At 51.4% G+C, this 22513-nt stretch overlaps 1 protein-coding gene across 1 annotated transcript; it reads right to left on the reverse strand.

The window, feature by feature from the left end:
* Positions 1 to 1782: 1782 nt before the first annotated feature.
* Positions 1783 to 19835, reverse strand: CSF1R (colony stimulating factor 1 receptor). The gene is made up of 21 exons (XM_084216073.1): positions 19693 to 19835; positions 14931 to 15176; positions 13891 to 14175; positions 13052 to 13188; positions 12224 to 12383; positions 11160 to 11349; positions 10061 to 10176; positions 9704 to 9824; positions 8817 to 9007; positions 8179 to 8291; positions 6676 to 6802; positions 6080 to 6184; positions 5641 to 5751; positions 5320 to 5482; positions 4675 to 4772; positions 4416 to 4531; positions 3702 to 3824; positions 3472 to 3583; positions 3076 to 3175; positions 2400 to 2505; positions 1783 to 1921 (listed from the first exon to the last, which is right to left on the reverse strand). Exons 1-21 carry the CDS (start codon positions 19739 to 19741, stop codon positions 1790 to 1792), a joined length of 2901 nt encoding a protein of 966 aa, XP_084072199.1. The 5' UTR covers positions 19742 to 19835; the 3' UTR covers positions 1783 to 1789.
* Between the last annotated feature and the right edge of the window lie 2678 nt (positions 19836 to 22513).

Consider the following 22513-nt stretch of genomic DNA (forward strand, 5'->3'; position numbering starts at 1 on the left):
AAGTAAGTGTATTAAGTCTGAGCAAATGCAGTAATCATGGCTTGGGGTTTTTCTGTTAAGAACATTAACTTATTATAAGAGACATTAGTGACTTTTTTCAGTCAGTGATAAAGTTTAATAAATTATCTCCAATTTTGGGGGTGAAACTGTGGTCAAGTGCCTTGGGTTGTTTTTTTTTTTTTAGTGTGCAAGACCTGGATGGCTCCAGGAGAAAAGGCACAAACACTGCTGCATGTCTTCTGCATTTGCCCTGCCTTTGGCATTGCACTTGCCCCAGATACTGCTGCCATGTGCCACATGGTGACTTGTCAGATGTCCCATCATCACAACTGCAATTACATTCCATTATATCCATGCACAGGGACTACTTCAGAGCTTTAAAACCTTGCTTTTAATACGTTTTTGTGTTACACAAGAATGAGTGGTTTTGAGAACTGGTACTGAGGAGCAGAGTTACAGGGTGAGTGGGTAGGCCAGTGCATCACCCATACTCTGAGCTGTTCCCCTCTGAGAACAGTCCTTAGAGTCCTAGGAGAGACTCATTTTGTTAAACATATTTTATTTTTTATAATGCTGACAGTTACATTAGCTTTTCATTTAGTAAGGAAGAATGAATCACTTGGTGTTAGCATAAAACCAGGTTTAATAGAATCAGAAAAGGCCCACAGTGAAATTGCTCAGAGTGTGACAAAGGCCACCTGCAGTGCAGTTGTAGTTTCCCTGAGCCCTGTCAGTTGCAGTTTCCCTGTACCTGGAATAGAAATCCTCTACCCACCAAGTCAGGTGAAGCTGAGAAGGTTCTTTAGCTACTTTCGGTAGGTACACAGGACTGGGTGGCCAGGGCAGTAGTAACCCTGAGCAAGAGCTAGCTGAGAAATAGGTTGAAGTGTATTAGGCCCTAGCTTATGAAAAAAATCACCTCAGCTGTACTATTAAAAGTACATTAAGGAAATTTAGTACAAGTCTGTAATAGTGACAAAGGCAGTGATTGCTACATGCTCAGTAACTCAGAAGTTCTGTAGGATATGTGTAACGTTGCTCATTTTTAGACCTCTTTAAGCTGCCATTTTTTCATGGATTGGGGTTGTGTTCAGTGCTCTCATGGAAGAGCACTGTTTTCTGCTGTATTTTACCTGAGAAAGAACTGTCCTTCTGTCCTGTTAGTGAGGCACAAGTTCACATAACCCTGGGGTTGGCTCTGTGGCTCACTTCACCCACACGCTCCCTGCAGAAGCATCAGCTGCAGAGGTGGATTGCACAAGGAAGTGTAGGGATTAATGCATAGTTAATGCTATGTAGAAGCTTTACCTATTTCTAAACACACTGCAATGTCCAGGGTCAGACTGACATGGGGAGAGAGTAGAACCATCAAAAAAAGGGAGTGTGTGGAGTAGTTCCAGTGCCAAGACATATTTCAAGATGTGCTTATAGCACTCAAGGGTTCAGTTATTTGAGTGACACTTGGCTGCGACTAGTACTTTTTAAAAAACTACAAAACCTGAACTCCCACAGCCTTCTCTGGGGCAAGGGGAGGCAGCTGCTGGGGACCTCTGTGTGCCTTGTAGAGATGGAGCCTGTTAGCATCCTAACAGCTCTATGCTATGTGTGAGATAAGACTTCAGGGACCCCAAGGTGTCTTCTTGGCTCTCCTTTTGGTGAGAGAGCCTGCTACATTCTGTAACACTCACACTTCAGAAAGCACAGAGGAGGCCAAAGCAGAAGGTGTCTGTGTCCTAGGGTGAGCTCTGTGGAGCCAGGACGAGGATCAGCCCCAGGGTGAAGGTCCCACCTAACAGAACTGGTAGTTGTTGCCCTTGAGAAGTGGCTGCCCACTCTCCTCTTGCTCGCAGGACTCCTCGCAGCAGCCAGAGGTGTCACAGCCACTGTCTTCCTCTGCACTGGAGGGCAGGTTGGTGTAGTCCTTGAAAGAAAAGGAAGAAACAGAACACCCCGAGTGTATTTTGGTCCCTTTGATGTCAGACACCTGTTCCCATGTGGGTGACCAGCTGGGGATGTGCTCACCCCACATTACCACCCTTTGCTGTGCCCACAGGACATGGCTAACAGGTAGGGCAGGCATGTGCCTGTGCTTTTGTGGCCAGCTAGTCCTGACAGTGTTCACAGCAAGTCCAGGGGAATGGGGCAGGGTGCTGTGCTGGCAGTAGATGAATGCCTGTCACATTGAGGTTTCTGCCAAGAAGCTGTGCTTCCTTGTCCAGCCCTCTTTGGCCCTGGTGGAGAGTGACTTAACCCTTCAGCTGGATGCCTCTCTGCACTTCCCACCAAGACTACACTGCTCCATCAGCTTATGGTAAGGGATATCACAGAAAACGTGTCCAGAAGTTGTGTTCATATAGAGGGAAAGACATCATCCCCCTTCTCCTCTCCAGAGTCCTCACCTGCTCCTTATGCACCTCCAGCTCTTTCTGGATGAAGCAGCCAATCTGGTCGAAGGTGGGTCTCTGAGTGGGCTCCAGGCTCCAGCATGCCTGCATGATGCTGTACCTGCAGGGCCACACAGGGACAGGGAGGTTGCATGGTGCTGCTGGAGGGGTCTGCAACCCCAGGCTCTTCCCTGCAGCATGTCCTCTGCATGTCAGGGACACAGAACTGAGCAGTCCCTTGTCTTCTTTCAAAAAACCCATGGTGAGTGCAGTGCTCCAGGGAATGGTGGGCACTGGAGTGGATGGAACAAACTAATCAATGAGAAGCTTTATGCCATCAAGACTTCAGGCTTACACTCATTACCCCCTGTAGCCTACTTGGGCTTGTCTTCTCATAATCGTACAGTCAAAAGAAGCTAACTATAAAAAGAAAACCCCACCAAGTTCAGGAATGTAGACATGTAATGTGAGTGTTCCCATCCTCCTGTCCCTAAACAGGAGATGCTGGATAGACTGCCCCAGGCCTTGTTTTCCTACAGGAGCAAGGAGCAGCCTGGTAGGATCCATCCTTAACCTCAAGGCAGACACGTAGGAGCAGCAGGCAGAGCTGTGGACAAGGTCCCTGTGCCATGTCCCTGCCTGTTGCCAGCGCCCCTGTCACTGCTGTATAGATCTCAGTGCATCCACTCACATTTCCAAGGGAGCGAAGTCAGGCCTGGCCATCTGGTATCCCTGCTTCACCATGCTGTAGAACTTGCTGTTCACCACCATGCCGGGATAGGGGCTCTTCCCTGTGACAGTAAAAGGAGCAGAGGTGGCTTTCAGACCACAGGGTTCAACACTCCAGCCTTGAGGGGTGGGAAGAGGCAGCCTGGAGCATCACCAGGGAGGTCTGAGTTAGAGGAAATGATGTGGGATTCTTTGTTTTGAATGGTCCCTCTGGAAACATAACACAGTGTTTTACAGCCCTGATAAACCTAGATTTTTGTCAACCTTCCTCCTTTCTTGGAAATCTTTCTGCAGATACATTAGGGCAGTAGAGAGCCACAGAAAACTAAAGGGGTTTGAAAGCTCGCTTCTTTCTTACCAAGGGAGAAGATCTCCCAGAGCAGGATGCCGTAAGACCACACATCACTCTGCACTGTGTAAATGCAGTCAAAGATGCTCTCTGGGGCCATCCATTTCACCGGCAGGCGAGCCTGGAAGAGCAGAGAGTCCTGCAGACTGGGACAAGCTGTAGCTTATGCTACACCCTGTCTGTCCTTTCCAGCCCCTCCAACCCTTGTACCTTCTCTTGTGCCCATTTTAATTACTTACATTGCCTTTTACAACGTAGTTGGAGTCATTCATGATGTCCCGGGCCAGGCCAAAGTCACAGATCTTGGCTACCCGTCCATCTGATATGAGCACATTCCTGGCTGCTAGGTCACGGTGGATGCACTGGGGAGAAGAGACCACAACTGAGACCCAGTCACTGGCCCCCAGCAGTCCCAAAAAATTCCCTACAGCCTAGGCCTGCCACCAAAACAATGCCTGCAGGGGCAAGGGAAACATGCACTGCTTGAAGAGCCCTGTCTGAGGCACCATGTCATGTACAAACCCCATGTTTGCAGCTCTCTTTCAATCACTTCATTTGCAGTGTGAAGACACTGTGACATGTCATGCTCTGTTCTTTAATCACTCATGGGGCTGTCATCTTCCCCACAAGGGGAGGGTCAGAACCAGGGGCTGTTGACCCTGTCCTCATCCCTGAAACGGTCACAGGGTGACTGTCACACTCTGAGCCAGCTCTGGCAGTCAGCTCAACAGTCACTTTCAGTTCCTTGTCCCTGGGGTAGCAGGGACACTGCCAAAGCGAGAGAGCTTCACAACAAAGCTCCTGACCTCATGTAAAAGCAGGGGAGAAAATGTTGAGACCAGCATGATGCACAGCCCTGGGCTCCCCTGTAACACTGCCCTCCCCATGATGGCCATGGGAGAGCAAGGGCTCCGGAGGGAACACCAGGCAGCAGTGTTCCTCTTGGCACTCACGTTCTTTGATGCCAGGAATGCCATGCCCTGGGCCACCTGGCTGGAGAACTGTAGCAGGTCAGAGAGATTGAGGGGACGGAGATCCTCCCTGGCTTCATCTTCCTCCAAGCTTCTCCCTGAAATTCAGAGCAGAGATTTAGATTTGCTGCAAAGCTGGTGAGTAACGCAAACTGGGGCATGTTGTGGTTCCCAGAGCTAAACCAGACAGGATGGCCACAAGAAAGAAATCACAAATCCCAGAAATGAGCCTTTGACTCACCCCTGGCTTGCGCAGAATCTGATGCTGCTGAAGATGATGATGACACAGGCCTCATTTCAACATATGTTTCCAAACCCTGGCTTGAAAAGCCACTGTCACTGAGAAAGAACCAACAGAGAGGGGGCAGGCTGTTAGAACCCTCCAGCAGCATCTTCTGCCCTGCTCCATATCCACCAAGAGGAGGAACCACATGCCTGCCCCCAGAAGGTGACTTAGACAGGGGCTTAAGGGCAAAGGCAAGCTTGAAGCTGATTCAGAGAGGGGACCTGGGTCCTCTGTGTTATGGGGCTGTAGGGTTCCCCTTTTTTAAGGGTGATGGGGAGCAGTCAGCTCCATCCTACCAAATGCAAGTGCCCAAAAGTGCAGGAAGCCAAGAGGTTTTGTTTCTGAATTGTGGAAGGACAGAGAGGGCTGGAAACTGCATTTATTGTGGGATAATCAATGACAGCTGTCAAAGTCCTTGAAAAACTTGGAATTTAACCAGGTCTGAACACACGCAACCCCAGTGGCTTTTACATCCTGGTATCCTGCCTGTCCCCAGGCAGGATTTGATCTCTGCCCAGCACAGTGCTCTTCACACTGCTCCCAGTAAGTAGCCAGGCCCTGCACTGCTCAGCCCTGCAGCCCCCCGAGCTCGGCTCCTACCTGCGGATGTATTTTTTCTCTAGCTCAACGTTCTTGTAATCAGCAGCACTGTCTAAAGAGGTGTCCAGGGCAGAATCCTGGATTATTATGGATTCAGTCTTCTTCCTCAGGAAGTTCAGCAGATCTCCATAGCGACAGTACTCGGTGATGACAAGGATTGGGCCTGGGAGAGCAGCAGAGAGGGTTCATTAAGGAACGCTGTTACTGTGACCTGCCCTGAGGATTGCTTTCCCTGGGCGGGCAGCAGAATCCACACAGCCCATCAGCTCAGCCGTGCCTAGAGGAGGGGTTTGTGGGGGCAGCAGGGCTGGGGGATCCTACCTCCACAGGTGCATGCCCCCAGCAGGTTAACAATGTTCTCGTGGTGTCCCAAGTGACTCATGATCTTCAGCTCAGACATGAGAGCCTCCTGCTCATCCCTGTCTGCTGATGCTGTGGGGTGAGAGAAGGACTGTGTGAAGGAGTGAGGGAGGGATGAGGGGGAGGTTAAGGGAGGGGACAGAAAAAGGTGTAGACAGAGTTATGGAACAAAAGGAGGAAACACACTTAGAGTGAAATCTATGTCCTCTAACTGTGCCTCGGGCCTCCCCTGTCCGCAAAAAAGGCAGTAGTGTGATTCCAGCATCTGGTACTTGGCACAGAAACAACTTTAAAAAGCAGCTGTTGCAGCCAGTGAGCACCAACATGTGGTGAACACACTCTGCATCCTGCCCAGAGGAGCTTGGAGGATTTCAACCCTTGCAAGTTGCTCTGTGCTCACACTTTAGCATCTTCACAGCCACTTTGAGCACCGAATCTTCTTTGCCCAGCCCAAAAGCTGTGGCTTCCACCACTTTTCCAAAGGCTCCCGCTCCAAGAGTTTTTCCTGCAGAAAGAAAAAAATGTACTTTTAAGACATTTGATAGAGAAAGATCGAGCAGCTGTCCTGCACACAGCCTCGAGGAGGATGCCTGGTGGATGGGGATGCCTGCTGGGCTCACACGAGATGACACATCCCTTAGTCAGGAGCTGGCAAACATCTATGGGGAACTCTACTGTGGGGAAAGGTGGTGTGAAAGAGGCCATCTCCAAACTTTGCCTCACCAATTCTGTGCCTTAGGAATGACCCCACGTGCCAGAGGAGGGACATGACCCCTGCAGCCTTCCTTGGAGCAAAGGAGGAGGGAGGCAGGCTGGCTACACCCTGCCACTTGCCATCCTCTGTGGAAGAGAGCAGCAAGGCCTGGTTAAGGATGCTGCTGGAATGTCTGGATGCACCTTTGGATATCACCCAGAGCTTTGGCTCTGACTCTTGAAGCATTTCAGCTCTCTGATGAGCTCCGTGCCACCAGGCAAGCAGCAGGGAAGGTTTCTTACCAAACTGGAGGTTGTTCCTTGGAAACTCCCATTTTTCATTGTATGGCAGCTGGGTGGGATCGATGAAGATGTAATTATTGCCCTCACAGGCCTCGATGATCTTCCACCGCACCTGGTACTTGGGTTTCTGCAAGGAAGAGGCTCCAGTTACTCAGTGCTCCAAGCTGGGAGGGTTCCCCAGCATCCCCTCAAGCTCAAGGGAAGGTACAGATTTCAGCCCATCAAATATCTTTTGGATCTGGAATGAGTGAGAGAGGCTTTTTCTGGACAGCCTGGACTCGTGGCAGTTATGGAGTCCCCCCCAAGTCATCAGGGAGGCTCTTGCACTGGAAGCAGCCTGGTGCCACCATTTGGGATGGCAGAGCTGGGAGATCCAGCAAGTCCCACCAGAGCAGTGGCTGATAGTGGCCTGCTGGTGCTGGAGGGAGATGTCCCCACTGTGTCTCCTTCCCTGGACCCCTGGCTGCTGAGCACAGCAGAACAGTGGAGCTGGCCCACCCCCACTTCCCTTACAGGGGTAAAATAAAAAAGGAGAAAGAGAAGTAAGAATTTCTCTTTTCCAAGAATTTCATGGCAGAAGTAGCCGGGCAAGGCAGAGCAGCAGAGCTGGAGTCCTTGAGCAGAGAAGGCTCGACTTGTCTGAGATAGGTAAGCATGGTATTTATAGACATGTTCTGCTTCTCCTGGGCTTGTAAGCCCTTCCAAAAAGCTATTTATTTCAGATCTGTGCTTACACATTGATCCATCTTTGTCTGTCTCTGGACCACTGTCCAAAGGCAGCTCTGCCTGCTAAGCTGCAGGTGCTTGTCTGAGAGAGGGCTCTGATGGATCTTCTGACAACCAGCACCAGAACTTTGCTGCAAAATCTTCAGCCTTGATAGGCTGTCAAAGGAAGGGTGCCAAAAGGGAGAGATGAAAAACAGGAGATTTTCACCCACTGATGGAGCAGAGGTGGCTACTGATTGGTTGTTTGTGGAAAAAACAGAGAAGGAATCCAAATGCTGGAAATGAGCCTTGCAGAGAAAATGGGGCAAGTTCTTATATAAAAATAGTGACCAAGTCTTCCTGGAAACAAACTTCTTCTAACACCATCCAGTTTCTCCATAAAAACAGCTTTTTATAAAGCAGTGAGCAGAATAAAATGTAGATGCAAACTGCAAACCACTTTTTTTTTTCTCTCCCTTAATTCAGTCCATGGATTTTTGGGGACCAGAGCAAAACCAGCTGCAACTGACAGCACAGAGTGAGCACCTTTGTCTGACACCCAACAATGACCACACTGACCTGTGGGCTACAAGACTGAAGGACCAGGGCAGGGGAGGCTTTAATACACTGGGTTGGGTGCACAAGTTTGGCCCTGCAGCAGGAAACTCCAGCTGCAATCTGGGAAGCAGGGGAGGTGAAGGAGGTGGCTTGCCTGGTACCTCCTGGCTGCCAGCAGAGGCTGTGTGCCCCTGAGGCTGGGCAGCCCTCACAGCCCTTGCCCTGAACAGGGAATGTCACCTGATTGTACTTGTAGAGCAGGAAGAGGAGCAGGAGGAGCAGCAGCACCAATGCACCTATGCAGGTGGACAGAACAGGGCTGAAGAGCTTATTTGGAAGGGCCACAACACTCCCTGGAAGAGCAAAAAAAGGAGATTGAGTAAACACTCTTATTTCAATCCCAACTTTGAGAGCATTTTGCTCAGCTGTTCACTTTGGATTCCTCTGTATGCCACACACCCCAGCACTGCCCTCAGTACACCCATTAGGGAGCTGAGGGAAGGTCTTGATGCCAAACTCTAGGCTGCAATGGTTCTCCTCATACCCCCCTATTTCCACACAAACAGCAGCAGATGCAGGTCAGACTGACTGGGGACCAAGATCTGTGCAGCAAGAACAGCCCCACCAAAAGATGCAGCCCCTGTATTTTCATGGGCTGAGAAGCTGCTGGGTGCACCATGCCCTGGAGCCGAGTGCTGCAGTTGTAAGATGCTCATGGTGTGGCTCAGCCTTTGGCTCCAGGCTATAACCCAGCCAGAAATTCCCACAGGCCTCTCAGGACTGGCAAATGCCAAAGCCATTGGGGATATCCATAAAGGATGTAATCTCAAAGCCCCCAGATGCTCCCCACTCTGCCCAGCTGATGGTTTGTATCTTACTGGTGATGGTGAAGGAGTGGAACATGTCAGAGGCATTCCCTTCCCCGTTAATGGCCATGCAGCAGAAGGTGAAATTGTCACCCAGCTCCTCGAAGAGGATGCTGCTCTCCACCTCCACCTCTTGGAAGGGCAACACGTTCACCACCTGGGGTCTGGAGTCATTGCTTATCAGTCTGTAGTCCTGGCTGTACCTGCAGGGATGGCAAGAGGGGACACTGAGTGCTGTTCTGCAGCACAGCTGAGGGAGGGCTGGGCCAGACTAGAGAGGAGACACAGGGAAACAGGGAATTGGGCTTGCAGCTCTGTGAGATGTGTTACTCTGTGCCCTACTAAAGATCTCTCCCTGAACACCACAGCCCTGTATAGACAGAGCCACGAGTGCCTTTCTGTGGCTCAGCACTCATAATTAACACTTTATGTGTTCTGCTATCAGTCCCTTCAGTGGGGCTGGTCCTGAGACACAACAGCCCTGTCCAGGCAGCTGCAGTTGCTTCCCATGACTCTGTAGCTCTGTAAACCCATGCTCTGCAGAGCCAGACCTGTGGAAGTCCCAAAAAGATGGCTGGGCCAGCCAGGATGTATCTCTACAGCAACATACACTAGGACACCTCTCCAAAGGATCCATGTATTCCTTGGGAAAGCATGGAGAGAACATGAATCACAGGTGGACAATCTCTTCAAGCTCAGGACTTTAGGAATAGCAAGTGCCCCCTGTTCTCAGGCAGACCCCAAGAACCTCTTTTTCCAGCAGAGCAGCATCCCTGCTGCTGTTAGTGGGCAGGATTGCTGTATTGCCTGCCCAGGAGCCCACGTGGTGCTGCCCAGGGAATGGCAGGCGAGGGCAGGGGCACAGCTTGGAGGGGCTCAGTGCCCTGGGCTGCCCTCACCTGTCAGAGTGCACGGGGCACTGGTACCACTCGATGCGTGGGGCAGGGTACCCGATGGCCACACACTGCAGGAGGCTGGAGTCATCGGCTGGCACCTTGATTTTGCAGACCCTTGGAGAAGCTGTTGGGGAAGCCACAAAACCAGTGAATGCTGTGACCAGAGGGAGAGCACATCCCCCATGCTCTGGTTTCCTTTCCATGCATGCAATAAACCAGAAGGAACCCCTGTGCTGCACACAGGCAGCTTTGGGCTGGCTCTGTGCCCTGTGAGTGCTGAGCTGGAAGCAGCCTGGTACCCCAACCAACTGGGAAGCAGTCCCAGGGGCAATCAGGGTGAAAGAACGGACAAGCACTTACATTTCAGAGAGATACTGAAGGTAACTGATTCATTGGTCATGCCGTGGAAGGCATAAAAAGTGTAGAAGCCTCCCTCTCCCTCCTTCAGGCGGTTCAGGGAGAGAGTGTTGTTGTACCTGCACACAGAGAGAGGCACTGTGAGGAGCACTCAGGCCTTGCTCAGTGAGGGGCTGCTGCTCCCTGTGCTCTGGAGCAGTGAACACTTCAGCACTGATCCCATCCCTGCCAGTTGCTTCTTTGGGGGGAGCAGGGAGGAACTGATCTTCCTTAGGGGAAATGCCTTTTGCCACCAAGTGCACTTCATTTCAGCGCTTCTGAAAGGCTACAGGTGGGTGAACACTCAGAAATAATTTAACATCTAAATAATTTCCTTTCAAGGATCAGGGGATGCTGGTCCTCCTGCCTTTGGCAGCATGAGTTTCTCCATGGAGTCCTGCTCCCTAGTGCCCCCTCCCCTCTGCCCTCAGCCCATCTCTCATGCCCCAGTGCAAGAAAGAGTTCACCCTAAAGCCATAATTTTGCCAAGTGGCACAGTTCCTCTTGTGGATTGTTTTTGTTTCTAAGAAAATGAAAGGGGAATTGCCCAAAACCCCAACAAGTGGAATGATTCTCTTTCCGTCTCTCCTGGGTCTCAGTTGGCTGTAGGCTTTGGAAGAGCAGACCTGTACCTCTGTTAGATCATATTCACATAAAAATGTTTCTGACATGGGGCTCTCAGTGCCTCTCAGGGCACACTCTTTCAACCTCAGAGCGGGTGATAGGTCCAAGGACCAGTGAGGGAATTAAACTTTTTTTATTATTCATCCACTCCAGCAATTTCTTCTGGCAAGGGGAGTGCAGGATTGAACAAGCAGACCACAAACGTGATACTGACTTCCACAAGGCTTTCTAAAGAGAAGGCCACCAATGTAGAGAAGGGTGGTGTCCTCCTTGATCTGATCATACTGTGGTTTCCTAATAATACTGGAAAGAGAAAACAGAAATGCAGAACAGTTTCCCTCTTTAAAACCAGGGTTTTCTGTAGAATGGGGCCTGCCTGTTTCAAGGAAAGCTCTCTTGGAAACATGCCATAGAAGTGTAGGAGACAAAGAGCACGTACCAGTTGTTTCCAGAGATCATTTTGCCCTTGAATATGGTGGGTTTAGAGTGCTTCAAGGGATTCCTGTGTTCCCAGGCCCACTGGAGAAGTTTTGGGTAAGCCTTAATGTGGACCTGCAGCTCCACACTCTCTCCCAGAGCAACCTCCAGGCTGGTGGCTTGCCCTGGGGTCAGGTGCACGTAACCTCTCTCTGCAGGGTGGAGGAGAGCATGACTGTCAGCAGGCATGTCCAGAGACCTGGAATAACCTTACACCAGCCCCATAAATGGATCATTATTGGAAAGAGCAGCCTCAGCTGGGAGACTGCAGGAGGGAATGAAACATTACACAGGTGATGTTCCCAAAGGAGTACTCTTAAATTACTTCATTGTCACGGCACCTTTGATTATGCTGCCTGAGGAGAGCTAGAAAATCTTAGTGAAGACTCATGAGGAAAGAAGTTGTACATGCTGTAGCCTAAGAAGTGACAAGGTTAAAACAGTATCTCCTAATTGTTTAGAAAAGACAGGCTCTTTAGCTAAAGTCCTGGCTTCTCACTAAGAGATAACTCAGACTGAGCCTTCTTTCTGAGCTGTGCCATGCAGCAGCTTTGGATCATCAGCAAACTCCAGCCTGTGAGCTGTAAGGATGAATTTTCCATCTTGAGATACAAACAAGTGTGTAACAGACCTGAATCCCCTTGTGTGGATCTGTGGCTGGAAGAGACCAGATCCATGCTCTGCTCATGTGGCTCACCCTTCCTTCTAAGCCAGCTTTCCTGGTCTTCCAGCACAACCTTGCCCCATTCCCTTTTTACTGTTTCAAAGCTGTTTATAAATGAACAGAGTCTGAGAGGAGCACTCCAATTTTTCATCCAGAGCCCAAAACATGTCCTCTGGCCCCTCAAGATATGAAGGGAACATCAGTTCCTTTCTTAGCAGCTCCATAGTTCTCATGTAAGCCCCCAGGCTCAAGTGGGAATTACGTTTTCAACAACAAATTTAGGAAGAGAATGGAGGCAGAAGCAGCAAATACTCCAGGCTACACATGATTCAGCCCTACTAGGCTTTTGGGGAAGGACTCACCTACTACCTGAAGCATTGTTGAGGCATTCCTGGATCCTACTGAGTTGTTAGCTATACAGATGTACTTCCCACTGTCTTCCATGGTCACAGCTGCAATGGACAGGGTGTCATTGATGAAGTAGTCATCATTTTCAAAGCTGGCCGTCTTAGTTCTCGTGGCCTGCCAGGCAGAGAACAGGGAACAGCACACATTGGGAGGGCAGAACAAACACATCTCACCTGCTCTGGGCTAGAGAGCTCCTCCCTGAGGGCTCTCTAGCTGTGTGGAGACCCAGAGACACACTCACAGATATTCCACAGCAGTTATGTTACAGCTATTGTCAGCCCTCTGACTGCAACCTGGCCTTACACTGTGTGATCCAAACATACCTTGTGTGTTGTTTCATCTCCTTAATAAAGGCATCAGTTACAATAAGGACTTCTAGCAAACCTCATCTAACCATCTAGCAGTTAGAAGACTGCATCATGGAAATTTTGAAATGTATTCCTTTTCTTCAGACATATCTTTTCTCTGGAGAACTCTGTCCTGAAAACGTTTCCTGCTTTATAAGCCCTGGCAGGGCTGGGTGAAGAAATGTTGCTTTCATAGGTACTGCGGCTCCTGTCCAATAAACTCAGCTGAAACAACACATTCTCATCCCTTGCAGAGCTGTTTTGACAACAGGCAGGTGTTTTTTTGTCCTGTATCATCCCAAAGAAAGGATATTCAAATTTCTACAGCTTGACTAGCTGCTCTGGTTGGGTAGTTCAAGGTTTTGCTGTGGGTCTGGGCAGTTCTTACCCCCCTGTGTTCCCCATTTTCCAGGAGAGCCCCACACCCCAGCTTACTGTCTTTCCTGCTGTCTCCCATCTGATGTCATACTTGTGGGAAGGAGCAATCACTCTGCAGGTGACTTGGAAAGGTTCTCCCACGATTCGCACATGGTCTGCAGGGTCCATCACCACGGACACAGGCTTCTCCAGGGCTGCACAGAGGCAAGCAGGGAAAGATCCACGTCAGCCTGTCCAGTGTCCCATGGGCTCTGGGCACTCCCCAGGACCTGGCTGCCTTGGGTGGTGAGGCACAGGCTGCCCAGAGAAGTTGTGGATGCCCCATCCTGAAGCATTCAAGGCCAGGTTAGGTGGGGCCTGAACAAGCTGATCTAGCAGGTTGGAACTAGATGATTTTCAAGGTCTCTTCCCACCCAAACTATTTTATAACTCTATTTTATGATTCTACCTCCTCCTTCCACCCTCTTTAGCCTCTTTATCCCCCACCTTCCCTAGAGATCACCACTCCCTCTTGAGCACGTGTCTGTGGGAAGCAGTAGGAGGGGAGAGCACAGCAGTCAGGACTGTGGCTTGAAAGGGAAGGAGAAGCTTTTGCCATGGTCATAGATGGAGCATCATGGCCTGAGGACTTGTAGAACATTGGTGAGATTGGTGGACATTTTTCTCTGGTCTGTGATTGCCTGCAAAGATTTGAAGACTGCTGAACCCATGCAAACCCATCTGAAGGAACCAATTTGCCAGAGGCTGATGGAATTTGGCCTCCATGAAATAACCTCTTGACACTGCAGGTTCAGAAGGTCTTTCCTGCCACAGGCAAGGAGCTTTCCCTTAACTATCCACTGTGCCCAGCTTAGCTATTTGTGGTCCTTAGGACAGCAACAACCCCTGCTCTTTACCTTCTTCCACAACCAGTTTTATTCTTGGCGAATCCTTTTTTTCTCCATTTACCAGTGCTTGGCATTGGTAATAGCCCTTATGCTTGGTCTGCACATTGTAGAGCGTTACTCCTCTCTCAGCACTGAAGGAGTAGTTGGTCCCAGGTGGGAGACGAGCGGAGTCTTCCCTTATCAGAGTCACACTGGATCCGTACTCGGGGGCCGTGACGAGACAGGGGAAATCAACATTCCCACCTTTGATTCCCCAGATCCGGAAAGAGGGGGTGTACCACACGTTATCAGGGTCTGCAGAGGAGACAGGACAGCCTTATGAGAGGGGTCAGAAAATGCACTGAAGCTGAGAAGCACATTCCAGCAAGGGCAAGCCTCCAGCACTGCTGCCCAGTGGGAGTTCGATGCTGGGGCAGCCCTGCTCAGCCTGCCTGACTCAGCCTCCAAACACTCACATGACAAACCCAGCTCCAGCTAAGGCATTGGAGGGGATCACAGCAACCAGCTCACAAATGTCCACAGACAAGAGAGGCTGAAATTATGCATACCTCTAATTAAACTTTTCACCGTGGTGAAATTTTTACTTATGAGACCCCCAGCTTCTCTGCTCAGGGCAGCACTTCTGGTACAAGGGAAGGGGTGAAGTCAAGGGGTAGAGCTACCACAGCACAGCTTCTTCTGGGATAAATGAATATTTGGGGTTCAGGTCATGTTGGGAGGATGCAATTCACGCGACTCTCTCCCTTATCTGAGGTACTGGCAATACAGTTCTCAGATTTGCAAATCTCACTGCTCATTACAGCACTGCACAGACTGTTTTTCAAAGGAGGGAGAGATCCACATATACATGAGATGTAGCTCTACACTTTATCCCCGTGCTTTAACCATGAGCCCCATTTGGTGTGGACTCACATGGCTGTGGCTCCACCAGGAGCCTGCACTGCTCCCCAGGCATGCACACAGCACAGCACAGCAGAAAGCACCTGTGCAGAGCTCCCTGCAGGGAGGCTGCTCTGCCAGGGGGGGTGGGGACAGACAAGCAGGGTTACCTCTCACAAACAGGTGGATGGCTGCAATGCCCTTGTCACTGCTGTTGACATAACCACAGCTATAGGTGCTCGTGTTCCTGAAAGTGGCCGTGGGAATACTGAGGGTGCTAAAGGTGTGGTTCCTGAATGTAACCTCTTTGCTATTCCACGCAACTTCAGACTCTCCTGAGCAGTGCAAGAGGACTGGATCACCCGTGTTAACAACCAGAGAGGGGCCTTCAGGGCTGATCACTGGAGATGCTGAGCCTGCAAGGGAAAGAGAGAGTGAGAATGCAAAAATGATCCCTAAAGATCCTCTGTTGGAGCCCACACTGCTGAGAACGGAGTAGCTCAGCATCAGGAAAAGGCTGAGCTTGGGATTCAGACTGGATTTTTGGCTCACATCACTCCACCCATTCTCTGTCCCACCAGACACATATGGCCTGATATTCCAAGGAATGAATTTCAGGGAAGAAACACCACCCTCCACACTTCCCTGCCATTTGAAGATTTAGACAACTGGGACAGGAAAAACAATCATCTGGAGCTGATTAGGGCAAATGCCAGTTTGGCAATTGTTCTTGCTGATTTTTTGCCTCTTCTTACAATAGTTTTCCTTTTGTGGCAGAGCTGGAGCTGCTCTATGAACTGGGTTAGCCCATAGCATCATTTGGGGGAGTTTAAGCCAAGTTTGGTGCATAGGGCTCTTTGTGGCATTGGGGCTGAGATGAGCTAGAACAGACCTGGAAGGCTCCTGCACAGCAGGTCAGTGCACATCATTTGGCTTTTTGTTGCCAAGTACTGGATTTTGAAGGACACCTCCTCATGTGTATCATGGAGTCACCCACTGCATTCCCCTCCCAGACACCAACAAAACATAATGAAACGACACAGCATTATTACTCCTATTTGGGAGAGGAGACTGAGGCATGGAAGAGCTAAAGAGCTGATGACAGCCCATACTGCAGTTGTTCATTCACCACACCAGCATCACAACCAGCCAGAGCTGTGAAGCATCTCTGCTTTGAAGATGCCTGCTCTGCTGGCTGAACAAAGGGGAACCAGGGTCCTACTCCAGCCTTGGTGTCAGAGGGAAATATTTTTTCCCAGTTTTGCCCTGTCAGCGAGTTCTTTGAGTCACCTCCTATATTTAGGGTGGGGGGAAGTGCAAAATGAATCAGTGCCACAGGGCTGGGGGAGAAGTGGTGCAGCCACCCCACGCCAGGCCCTCGGGGAGGACAGGAAACACATTGCAAATGGCTATCTGTGCCTGGGGGGCTCTGCACCCCCTCCCAGCCCCTGTCCAGGGATATTCTTCCACTTCTGCTTTCCTTCCCCGTCACTCACCCAACCTCACATCTTAAAGGGCACACACCCTCATTCAAATAATGCTAACCATAAAGGGAGCTGTGCAATTTGTCAATTCATTGCTCTGCAGGCTGTGATCCTCCTGCCATGGACACTGGCCCGGTAAGAGCCAGCAGAAGCACAGCCCCATCCTCATCCACCCCTGATCACAGCTCCTTAGGGCAGGAAGGCATTGCCCAAGGTACAGCTGTGTGTCCTGGGCTACCAGCTGTGCTCAGGGCTGTGCCCTCCAGAGCCCAAAGAGCAGAGCCCAAAGAGCAGCATTTAAGCCATCCTGGGCTGATGACTCCCTCTATACAACAAAGGGTTGAGAGGACCCTGGAGAGTGTTGCTGGTGGGTGTCAATGACACAGTGGCCATGGGGAAGCTCAGACAAAGCCTAGATGAAACTCACTGGCCCTGCAGGGAGAAGCAGAGAACAAGAATCTTTGGAGCTTGGAAAATTTGACATTTTATCTCACTGTTCCCCTTTTCTTTCTTTTTTTTTTTTTTTTAAATACTTTTATCTTTCTGTGGAAAGAGGAGAAGCCCAGAGTGGAGGAAAACATATCCCAGAATAATTTACAAAGCTACATTTTCCACATATCTGAGGCAAAACATTCCTCCCTTTTTGCTAAGCTGTGCTTTCTAGTGGGGTTTGATATTTCTGTTGCTTTAACTCTTTGTCGCTGGATCCTTTTCCCTCACCTACTCTCTATCCATCCACATGGATAGAGGTGCCAGGGCTTTGGCACCATTTCATGGGGAAAATTATTCTTTTTGCAGGAGGACAAGGAAAGAAAACAAAAGGAACAGGAGTCATCTCACTGTGCATCTTTGTGGTCACCAGCTTACAGGTACAGCTGAGGTGCTGGGGCCAGAAAAGGCTCTGGGTAGGTGCTCTCCAGAGCAGTGAGGAAGAAGCCTTCAGGCTGTCACTAGAGCCTGACATCCACACTGAAAGCACCACACAGGTGGAGCGAGGACAGGACAAGACAAGACACCCAGTGCAGGAGAAGGCGAGCTGCAGGTCTCTGAGCCCCCACTCCCTCCTGTGTGCTGGGGATGAGTCAGAGCAGTGGGTCCTTTTCCAGAATGGGGAAGCAGGGCTGCTGGGGGAGGCTCTGTCCCTGCTGACCACTGTGCAATCTTGCACGAAGCCCAGGGATGTCTCTGTTCTGCTCTCCAGCAGCTTCCGCAGCGCTGCCAGTAACTGCTGGCCAGAGGTTTTACCACACGTGGGTTGTGTAACCATGACCTCTCCTTACAGCTGCAGGCTGTCCCTGCCTCTGCCATGCCAGCCAAAACACTGCTTTCCTCTGCTGAGCGTTTGGTGAGGAAGGAGAAGTGAAGGCTGGTATGACAGAAGTGCCCAGGATCCTTCCCACAGGAGCCAGCCACCAGGATTTTGAGTTAGTTCTGGGGAGTAACTAGACTAAGGTCCAGCCCTGAGAGGAACCCATACCAGACCTGAGCTCCCTTTGTCCCACCCTCAGAGACAGCAAGGAAAAGTTTGATTTCTGAGGACCCCAGAGTCACCTACAGTATCTGGGGAGCCAGGGATGGAGAAAAGTCTGCTCATCACAGCTCTGTTTGGGGCTTCTACCTCAGAGGTTTAGGTTACCCACAATAAGAAAACAAAACTCCCAGGAATACATCTCAAGATGGCCAAGAACACAGATGCAAGATGATCAGGCTTAAAAGATTTCTTCTGCTTGATCTAAGCCCCTTACCCTCCCTCAGCAAGAGCCCAGATCACAACATTCACATTACATCAGCCCTGGGTGCTCACAGAAGATGCCCTTGCAATCCAAGAGGCAGGAGAAGGCAGTCAGGCTCTGCCTCCAGCTGGAGGCTATTACTTTGTAGAACCTTGGCATGGTGCAGGTTTGTGCTGCAAGTGGCCAGCAGGGCTGGTACCCACACAAATGTGTGTTCTACAGCCTGGCATGGCAGACAGTGCCTCATGAAGATGTCACAGCTGGTGATCTATCTGGCACTGGCCAGTGGATCAAGGAACCTTTGGGGAGATCCTAAAAGCTATTGTTATGATCTGTCACAGATCTGCATTAGACCTGCCTAGTCTCCATTATTGTAAAAAAACACAAGAAATTAAAAACCCTGAAGCCTTCACAACCCAGTTCCCAGCACAGCAGACCTAGAAAATTATGCTCAACATGTTATAAATGTCACTTGAAGTGAAACAACAAGTGAGAGGGATGCAAATGCCCTGGGCTGAAAAGATGAGCCCTGCAGTGGCCCAAGAAGGATTCACTGCCTGTCACATGCTAAATGCTGTCCCCACAGGCTGTCCCCTTCCAAGAAGGACTTCACACCACAGTCTCACTGTGTCCCCAAGCATGCTCAAAAGGAATATTGAGGGGAGTGCCACACAGGACCTGAGAGGTTCCCTGCACTTCAAAATGCAGGATTAGTAATGCTGGTTTCCACCTCTCTGGTTGTAAACCTCAAAACAGGCCCAGTGGCTCTTTTTTGAGGTTGGTGGGTTATCACCTCTTGGCCATCTCTGCAGCCTCAAAAAACAGGCATGTTCACCTTTCCCTCCATGGCTGGCTGAGTTGTTTCCATCACACCCTGGCTCTACAGCCCTGCTGTGTGTGCCAGCACCGCCAGAAACCAGCAATCCTCAGACACTCCAGCTGAGCACAAGGTGCTTTGGAAGGTGCCAGTGCAGCTGATTTTCCTGACTCCACCTGCAGACCAAACATCTCCAGCTCCTTCCCCATTTGAGCAAAGCATTATTTTGGAAAGAGTTTCCCTCAGGACACAGTTGCTGCTGAACCATTGCTTCATCCTAAACCCTATCCAGACCCAAAGAGGGGGAGGTTTCCTTTTCCCATCTCCCCACAGCCGAGGCTCTCCTATGCTGCGTGCACTCTCCATCCTCCTTGGCCTTGCCTTGGCAGGGCTGCAGGCAGCCAAGAGCAAGCCCGGCTCCAGAGCCAACACAGACCAGCAACACACCCTCTTTCCACCACTGCCCTCCCTCTCTGATTGCAGCCAGCTCTGGATGACCTTCAGAAAGCTGCTACAGCCAAGCCTGCAGTGAATTCCAGCCCTGCTGTCTCTGCCCTGCAGTGCCCCAGAGCACACACCTCCTGCCCAGCCGTGCCAAGGATCCTGGAGCCTGCCCACAGCAGTGTGAGCATGCATTCATGCAGCAGCAAACAGGGACCATCCCAGCCCACAGCATCCTTTTGGGACACACAGCCGGGAGCCCAGCGTCACCCTCCACCTCCAGGAGCTGCGTGTCCGTCAGTCCAGCTGCGTGTCCATCAGTCCAGCTCCAGCACAGCCCCGTCCCCACCAAGGCCACCGCCCCTCCTCACCTGAGAGGGGATGGAGCACTCACACCAGACACCCAGGAAACCCTCACCACATCCCACAGCTCCCCTGGGGCTTTGGGAGTACTCACCATGCCAGAAGCCAGCTGTGGTGAGCAGCAGGAGGAGAGCAGGACCCATGTCCCCAGGCTGGGGTGTCCCCAGGCCCGGGGTGTCCCCAGCGTGGAGCCGATGCTGCTGGAGGATCCTCTCAAGCAGGGGTGCCTCTTCTCGTGGGCACCGTCCCCAGCACTCCCTTCTCAGGAGCTTCTCCTTTCTGAGCTGACCACAAGTTAACAAATTCCCTATTTTTGTTTGTTTTTGAAACAGGGGGAAAAAAACCAGGCCGTGCTTTGTCACGTCAGCAGCGACAAACCCATGGCAGAGGTGGGGCCATGTGCACGCCCTGCTGCAGGGTCCCCCTCAGTCTCAGAGATCCATCCCCAGACCACTCCCCAGGGGCCACTGCACCATGCTGGGGTTTGGGATAATCCTGATGTTCTCTGGCTTCTGCCGCTCCAATCCCCAGGGACATTTATACACTTTTGCCTTGCATGGGGACACAAAGTGTCCCCACACTTGCAGGCAGTGGATTCCATTTTATTTCAGCAGGACAAGTTTCACCTCAGGCCCAGGGGCTCTTGCTGGCTTTAGGACCTGAGGACCCTCCCAGGACATGGCAGCCTCCTCACAACAGGGCCACAAAGTCAATTCAGCCCAGGGCAGCTCCCAGGTGGGAAACCACCTGTGAAGATGCCAAAGTATTTTGTGTTAACCAAAAGTGTGATCCCTGGTGCAGAGAGGGGTCCTGTGGCCACACAGGATCACCCCCAAGCCCCATGCCAGCTTCACCACCTCCCTGGCAGGGAGGGTGCTGGAGTCCAGCATGCAGACCCCTTCTGGTATGGGGGCACATGGGGACCCCTGTTCTTTCCTGTCCCTGTGCCTCCAGTCCTGGGGCTCAGAGCGATCCTGCCACCCCCAGGCAGCTGCAGGGCTCAAGCACAGACCCTTCCTCCCCCAGAGCCCACTCTGCCTTGCTGGTGGGGAGCCTACTGGGAGCTGGTCTGCAATTGGCAACCTGGCAGGCGCTTGAAGTGGTAATTAAACTAATTAGCTAATTAGCAGTGTTAGTAATTAATAAATCAGATACTTTGTTAACCTTTCACTGGACTGTGGGTCTTCCAAAACAGGTGTGAAGTCAGCCAGTTCTCCCAGGGACACCCCAGTCAGCAGGATTAGCAGCTCCTGTCAGACCCAGGGAGCCCCTTGCGCTCTGCTCTGGATAACCTCAGGCTGCAGCAGAAGCTCAGGGCTGTCCACAGCAGCTCTGGGGTGGGAAGTGACAGCCATCACCTGGCAGTGCTGGGAAGGAAGCACAGGGGAGGAAGGTCCAGGCTCTGCCAGCTGCCCCAGCTGCAGCCCCAACAGCAGGGACCCCACACCAAACCATGGGCAGAAAGAGAAGTGTTGTTCCGAAATATCTGCCCAGAGGTGGCTGCTGAATCTGCACCTGCAGTGCCCTGAAAGCCTCCAGAGCCTGGAGGGGAATGGGCTTCTCCAAAGGGGGCAGCTAGAGAGGTACCAGCAGGACAGGGTCCGGGGGCCAAGGGATGAGAGCATGGCTGACTGTGCTGGAGATGACTAAGAGTCATGGGAGCATGGAGAGCTCTTGGTTTTGGCCAGAAGGACGGCTGGAGACTGTGAGGGAGTCCAGAGAGAAGGAAAGGCAGCTCTTGGCCGAGGAACGCTTCCCCTCAGCAGTTTTTCCTGGCAGGATTCAGGGAAGAAGAACATGAATTAGAGGCAGCGTGGTGCTCTGGGGGGCTCCTGCCCAGAGCTGGGGGTTGTCAAGCAGCTGGGCCACAGGAGATGTCTGCTTGATTATTCTTTCCTCCTTTTGAGCCAAAGGGGCTTTTTAAAGGATGTTTGTTTCCCTCCTTCTTCTTTTTATGGCTTTTTTTTTTTTCCAGGAACAAATGCCAGCTCAGAGAGAACTGACTCACCAATGTGAATAAGTATTAAACCAGACAGGTTTAATAGAGAGAAGGGAAACAATCTCTCAGCCTTCCTTCTTCTCTTTGAGGGGACCCCTTGCACAGCATCTCTGCTGGCAGTGATCCACAGGTGACAGCCTGGACTGGGCACACCTGGGGATGCTCACTGGGAAAAACTTGGGGTCCCTCCCTCTTTTGTGTCCCTCTCTTCCTCCTGCACCCCAAGTCCTATGTGCAAGCAGCAGCTCAGCCACAGGAGTGCTGCTGGAACTGCAGCTCTGGGCACAGGGCAGGGATGCTCTCAGAGAAGCTGCAGCCTTACTTGGAACATCTTGAAGCCCAGGAATACCTGTGGAGGCCCTGGTGGTTGTGAAAGATGGGATGAGACTTGCTCAGTGCCTGACTGGGGAAGGGGGAATGGAGGTTGCTGTGAGCCCTGGTTGGGAGCACTGGGAGCTCAGTTGTTTCCCAGGCTGGGAGCCCTGAGCTCAGCTGGCCACGGTGCCATGCCTGCCTGAACTGCCCTGCAGCAGTTTGGGGACACATGTGGAACACCTGTGTCCTGCTGGTGCTGAGCTGTGGGTGCCCCACAGCTCCTGGGTTTGTCACTGCAGTCTCTCTCTTCCCTGAGCTCTTCCATGGGGTGTCTGTCTCATCACTGGAGAGGAGACTTGTTTTGGGATGGGGGCAATGCCCTGCTGGGGTCCCCATGTTGGCCTGCTCGTTTCCAGCCCCAGGACCCCTCTCCAGCACAGACTGACATGCAAAAGGTCTGCTGGGTAGGGATCAGTGGGAGCTTGCAGGGTTCAGGGCTGAGATCTGTCAATTCCCCCTCTCTGCCTCCCCCCAGGCCTTTGATGCAGCCTCTTTGGACAAAAGGGGATTCTTTTTCTCCCTGCTGATTCAGCTCCTGGAG

The sequence above is a fragment of the Fringilla coelebs genome, assembly GCF_963513975.1.
Source record: "Fringilla coelebs genome assembly, chromosome: 15".
Lineage (NCBI taxonomy): Eukaryota > Metazoa > Chordata > Aves > Passeriformes > Fringillidae > Fringilla > Fringilla coelebs.